General features: G+C 49.5%; 1 protein-coding gene and 1 pseudogene across 1 annotated transcript; both read right to left on the bottom strand.

Moving 5' to 3' along the window:
• Window positions 1-1,759: 1,759 nt before the first annotated feature.
• On the bottom strand, window positions 1,760-3,290 carry LOC119390718 (uncharacterized). The gene is made up of 2 exons (XM_037658405.2): window positions 3,248-3,290; window positions 1,760-3,180 (listed from the first exon to the last, which is right to left on the bottom strand). The coding sequence occupies exon 2, from the start codon at window positions 3,173-3,175 to the stop codon at window positions 2,261-2,263; it is 915 nt and encodes a 304-aa protein (XP_037514333.1). The 5' UTR covers window positions 3,176-3,180; window positions 3,248-3,290; the 3' UTR covers window positions 1,760-2,260.
• Window positions 3,291-3,677: 387 nt separating this feature from the next.
• Window positions 3,678-5,183, bottom strand: LOC119382065 (uncharacterized; annotated as a pseudogene).
• Window positions 5,184-6,631: the final 1,448 nt, after the last annotated feature.

Genomic DNA, 6,631 nt, shown 5'->3' with positions numbered 1-6,631 from the left:
TAAGGGGCTTCCAAGGCCGCCGCGAGGGGTATATAAAGAGGTGTACAGCAGCTCAGAACTCACAGTCTTCAACAGGCTGTCCACTCAGGAGGACGTCAAGCGGACACTCAAGACGCCTTCGGTAAGACTTTTTTTTTCGGTTAGCTATGCTATATTCTGAATTCTTGTATTTTTCTGCTTTTTAATAGAGACCATGGCAGAATCACGCAAACGTCAGCTTGACGATCAAGAAACAGAAGATGAGGTACCCCTATATTACCATTTGGAATTATTTTTTGGTGACGCCATCTATATTCCCAGGGACAAACTACAAAGTTTATTGGTTCGAGCGGCGAGAACAGTACCTATGACATTAATGAAACCCTGGCGGCATTTGCGGAACCTGATCGAGGCGTGGGAGAAGTATCAGATCCAAACGTGTCCGAACCAGGAACAGGGGTTGGAGGAGATGGAAAAAATTTACAACCCCCTCCACGCTGGGCACTGCAGCTACAGTCAGTTCCAAAACGAAGAAAGCTTGTGCATGATGTGTTTCCCGCTCGAGACGACGGAGAGGCTGAGACAATTTGTCACGACATTATCAGAGGATTCGAGCAAGGGCCCACCCAGTACGGAATCGCTGCCGTCGCACTCCACACACGAGGAACTACACTCCCACACGTCCACGTCTTACACGACTGCAGCTGGAGCAATGGCACATGCCGATGTGTTATCTTCGCTGGCTTCGTCAGACGACCAAATCGCTCGTCAATTTGGTCTACAAGCGCCAGTGCATGGGACCTCTACCATCTCGTCAAGTATTTCAATAGTGAGCCCCGAGTATTGGAATACATTAAAATGGGAGGAAATGATTGTGGTCGCGACGTTAGAAATGAAGTTTTGGGACAACTCGAAGGTTCTGGACACGAGCCCGGGCGAGTTTTGGAAATACTGTACCCGAAACTTCCGCATTCAGTTGCATGTGACGACGCCCATGGAGGTCAGACGAGCGGTGGAGACACTGACGAGGTACGCGCAAGAACGGGTGCAAAGTGCCGAAAACGTTCAAAAGGAGCGTCGGAAGAATCCATCTACGACTGGCTACGCGAAAACCCCGTATCGCCGTTGACAAACATCGTGCGCACCCCCAAGTGGCTGGCAGACCCGGTGTTTCGGTTCATTCGCCTGGACGACAAGCGCCTCCAACGAGCTATCCAGGTGTTTAATGACGAAATGTGCTCGTACACCACCTTGGACTTTATTGAAATGTACCAGCACACCCAGCCTCTCTTTGATGCCCCACACGGTGACCTCGCTACCTTTTACATGGATGTGCCTGCGTCATTTGATGCCATGATGGAACTATTAAACTTTCAGTTTAATGGCATCCACGAGGAAGTGTCGGCCTTTGTAAACAACCTATATAGCCTGGTCGAGAAGGCGGTCCCCAAGAAAAACTGTATGGAGATTGTGTCCCCTCCGAGTGCAGGAAAAAACTTTTTTTTGACAGTCCAGTCAGTCAGTCAGTCAGTCAGTCAGTTCAGTCAGTTCAGTCAGTTCAGTTCAGTCAGTCAGTCAGTCAGTCAGTCAGTCAGTCAGTCAGTCAGTCAGTCAGTCAGTCAGTCAGTCAGTCAGTCAGTCAGTCAGTCAGTCAGTCAGTCAGTCAGTCAGTCAGTCAGTCAGTCAGTCAGTTCAGTCAGTTCAGTCAGTCAGTCAGTCAGTCAGTCAGTTCAGGTCAGTTCAGTCAGTCAGTCAGTCAGTCAGTCAGTCAGTCAGTCAGTCAGTCAGTCAGTCAGTCAGTTCACCAGGATGCGACGGCCCACGGTGTCCTGAAGTGGAAAGCTAGTGTAGCGGTTAAAGTTACGGATCGTACCGCGGTTAATGTAAAAGGAAAGAACGGGGTAAAAAAAAAAGTTTTTTCCTGCACTCGGAGGGGACACAATCTCCATACAGTTTTTTCTTGGGACCGCCTTCTCGACCAGGCTATATAGGTTGTTTACAAAGGCCGACACTTCCTCGTGGATGCCATTAAACTGAAAGTTTAATAGTTCCATCATGGCATCAAATGACGCGGGCACATCCATGTAAAAGGTAGCGAGGTCACCGTGTGGGGCATCAAAGAGAGGCTGGGTGTGCTGGTACATTTCAATAAAGTCCAAGGTGGTGTACGAGCACATTTCGTCATTAAACACCTGGATAGCTCGTTGGAGGCGCTTGTCGTCCAGGCGAATGAACCGAAACACCGGGTCTGCCAGCCACTTGGGGGTGCGCACGATGTTTGTCAACGGCGATACGGGGTTTTCGCGTAGCCAGTCGTAGATGGATTCTTCCGACGCTCCTTTTGAACGTTTTCGGCACTTTGCACCCGTTCTTGCGCGTACCTCGTCAGTGTCTCCACCGCTCGTCTGACCTCCATGGGCGTCGTCACATGCAACTGAATGCGGAAGTTTCGGGTACAGTATTTCCAAAACTCGCCCGGGCTCGTGTCCAGAACCTTCGAGTTGTCCCAAAACTTCATTTCTAACGTCGCCACCCCAATCATTTCCTCCCATTTTAATGTATTCCAATACTCGGGGCTCACTATTGAAATACTTGACGAGATGGTAGAGGTCCCATGCACTGGCGCTTGTAGACCAAATTGACGAGCGATTTGGTCGTCTGACGAAGCCAGCGAAGATAACACATCGGCATGTGCCATTGCTCCAGCTGCAGTCGTGTAAGACGTGGACGTGTGGGAGTGTAGTTCCTCGTGTGTGGAGTGCGACGGCAGCGATTCCGTACTGGGTGGGCCCTTGCTCGAATCCTCTGATAATGTCGTGACAAATTGTCTCAGCCTCTCCGTCGTCTCGAGCGGGAAACACATCATGCACAAGCTTTCTTCGTTTTGGAACTGACTGTAGCTGCAGTGCCCAGCGTGGAGGGGGTTGTAAACTTTTTCCATCTCCTCCAACTCCTGTTCCTGGTTCGGACACGTTTGGATCTGATACTTCTCCCACGCCTCGATCAGGTTCCGCAAATGCCGCCAGGGTTTCATTAATGTCATAGGTACTGTTCTCGTCGCTCGAACCAATAAACTTTGTAGTTTGTCCCTGGGAATATAGATGGCGTCACCAAAAAATAATTCCAAATGGTAATATAGGGGTACCTCATCTTCTGTTTCTTGATCGTCAAGCTGACGTTTGCGTGATTCTGCCATGGTCTCTATTAAAAAGCAGAAAAATGCAAGAATTCAGAATATAGCATAGCTAACCGAAAAAAAAAGTCTTACCGAAGGCGTCTTGAGTGTCCGCTTGAGGTCCTCCTGAGTGGACAGCCTGTTGAAGACTGTGAGTTCTGAGCTGCTGCACACCTCTTTATATACCCCTCGCGGCGGCCTTGGAAGCCCTTTATAATTAGTGTAAAAACCCGTCTAGAACTAGTTACGATTGCGCGACAACTAGTTAGTTATTCTCCGTCTCCTGCATGGCGCTCAGTGGAATATAAATGAGTTTTTTTTCTTCTACAACAAAGGCGCTTTTTAAACACGTATTTTCCTTGTATGTCGTTGTCGTTGTAGTTCCACTCAGAAAAAGTATATATATATGTATTTAAATATATCCCTTCTTAGGCTTCGACGACAACGACAACGGCGCAGCATTGTGAAGTAAATAAGAAACGAAACAAAAGTTGTGCTTTTGTATTTTGCTTTTATTAAACAGAACGATCTATTGTGGGAAAAATGGCACCGAGCGTAGGGTTCTTGAAGCAACTTCTTTTGATGCATTAATTTGAGCTTGCGCAATCTTCTGCAGCTCTGCCTTGTGTTCGGTAACTTCGGACTCCGTGCGAGCGAGGTTGACTGGACGTCCGTGACGTGTGAGGCTGTTGTAACTTGCTTTGATGTTTTCGTTGGAGTGACGCAAGTAAGGCCCCACGTTCGAGGGTAAAGTAACACTGTCGGCAACTATGGTGTCTACGTCAGAGTGAACCACCAGTTCTGTGTCAATTTGAAAAAAGGCGGCAATGTCTTGAAACGTTTCAGTACTGCCTGGGGCGTCCTTGTTAGACTTGCTTACTGCCAATACCCCAAAACTCAAACTTGGTTGAATAGTTGAGTGCGCCATCGTTTTTAAACCTCGGGTGAAGTAAGTATTTTCCATAGGGTCCAAATACTTCACGTGGCGCGTGTGCATATCGTCGGGTCGAAGCCGCATGGTGATGTTGGTATCTGGCTTTTGCTCGTACGATTCGTAGTTTGACATGTTGCTAGTGGTGTAGGATACAACGTCAGCAGGCAGGCCAAGGTGTGTACGAGTTAGCAACTCGTTTCCCGCGTTATAAGTTGGACCCATCTTTAGCCATGCGTCACTTCCAAACTGGTACTCATAGTTGACTATAGGTGTGCCCACGTGACCTTTGAACGGAAACTGGTTTACGAACTTGGTCAAGCGGGGACTTGCCTTGTCAATGTGAATAAAGTCGTAAGCAAAGTTGTGACGTGGTACACCCATGCACGCAGGTATGCTCTTTTCGTCATCGCCATCGTGATCCTCGTTTCCGGGTGTGATCTTTAGACCCCAGTAGCTCTTAGCCAGATCCGAGTGGTCCTTCTCCTGAAATGGTAAATAAGACTGTGGCTTCATCGGGTTGTTTGTCTCGCCTTTCTTCACACGACACATGCCGGTATCCAAGTAGTGGTTCAGTCCGACGGAGCTAAGGCCATAAACTAGCATGTCAGAGTTGACGGGTTGGACAACCGAAGAGCCAGTCTTCCATGGCGTGCGTAAACCATGAGGGGTTACCTTGACAGAGCAGCTAACAGCTCTTGTGTGAGCTGGTAGGTTAAGGTAGGTGCCGTGAGGAATGTAAAGATACGGCCGGTCCACTGGCAAGCGTTACAGGCTAGTCAGAACTCCTGGAAACGTTTTCTCGGTGTCATAAACTAAATTGGTCTTCAGCATTGCGTAGGCCCATGTAGTGAGTATTTTGCTGTCACGGAAGACTGTGACCACTCCGTGGTCGCGAGGTACGCGCAAAATCTGCTGAACGAGCTCTGTCGAATTTTCACCGTCACCTCCAACTCCTGCTCCGCCTGGACGGGTGGGGGCGTCTGAGTGCATCTGCTGCGACATCTGCGCACCTTGGGCGTCGCCGGTAGTTGAGTCAGGCTGGTATCGCTTTGCGTCTGCTGTATCTGATTCCCCGTTATGTGCACGTTTCCGTCTATCTCCTGGCATTCCATAGAGACTACGGCCCAAGACGTACTGTTCCACAATATTCTTCGTGCCCAGACCAACTGCACCTAATGCGGAGTGCCAGTTACCCGAGCGTCTAAAGTGGTTCAAGAAGAGAGCCGCAGATGCCTGATCAGCAGCAAAGACGTCCTCGTGGCTCGTGGCCCGCTCGTAGGCTTCGTCGTGCGACTTGGCTATGCCGTCATCCTCGTCAACCGGAGCTCCGTTGCGCTGTGGATTTCCGGGACCCAGGTACCGGTGGCCTGGGAACAAAGGCATACTACTCTGGTTAGGAGATATACACATGGTAGCGGTAGCGACATCGACGACAGCTACACTCTTAGCCGCCTCTATTTAATTGACTGAACTGAACTGACTGACTGACTGACTGACTGACTGACTGACTGACTGACTGACTGACTGACTGACTGACTGACTGACTGACTGACTGACTGACTGACTGACTGACTGACTGACTGACTGACTGACTGACTGACTGACTGACTGACTGACTGACTGCTGACTGCGACTGACTGACTGACTGACTGACTTACTGACTGACTGACTGACTGACTGACTGACTGACGACTGACTGACTGACTGACTGATGACTGACTGACTGACTGACTGACTGACTGACTGACTGACTGACTGACTACTGACTGACTGACTGGACTGACTGACGGACTGACTGAAACTGACTGACTGACTGACTGACTGACTGACTGACTGACTGACTGACTGACTGACTGACTGACTGACTGACTGACTGACTGACTGCTACTGACTGACTGACTGACTGACTGACTGACTGGACTGACTGACTGACTGACTGACTGACTGACTGACTGCTGACTGACTGACTGACTGACTGACTGGACTGACTGACTGACTGACTGACTGACTGACTGACTGACTGACTGCTGACTGACCTGACTGACTGACTGACTGACTGACTGACTGACTGACTGACTGACTACTGACTGACTGACTGACTGACTGACTGACTGACTGACTGACTGACTGACTGACTGACTGACTGACTGACTGACTGACACTGACTGACTGACTGACTGACCTGACTGACTGACTGACTGACTGACTGCTGAACTGACTGACTGACTGACTGACTGACTGACTGACTGACTGACTGACTGACTGACTGACTGACTGACTGACTGACTGACTGACTGACTGACTGACTGACTGACTGACTGACTGAACTGACTGACTGACATGGACTGACTGACTGACTGACTTGACTGACTGACTGACTGACTGACTGACTGACTGACTGACTGACTGACTGACTGACTGACTGACTGACTGACTGACTGACTGACTGACTGACTGACTGACTGACTGACTGACTGACTGACTGACTGACGATGCGACTGACTGACTGACTGACTGACTGACTGACTGACTGACTGACTGAA

This window comes from Rhipicephalus sanguineus, chromosome 1 (assembly GCF_013339695.2).
Source record: "Rhipicephalus sanguineus isolate Rsan-2018 chromosome 1, BIME_Rsan_1.4, whole genome shotgun sequence".
Classification (NCBI taxonomy): Eukaryota; Metazoa; Arthropoda; class Arachnida; order Ixodida; family Ixodidae; genus Rhipicephalus; species Rhipicephalus sanguineus.
Note: the sequence above shows the minus strand (reverse complement) of the source record. Positions and strands in the feature narration are given on the sequence as shown.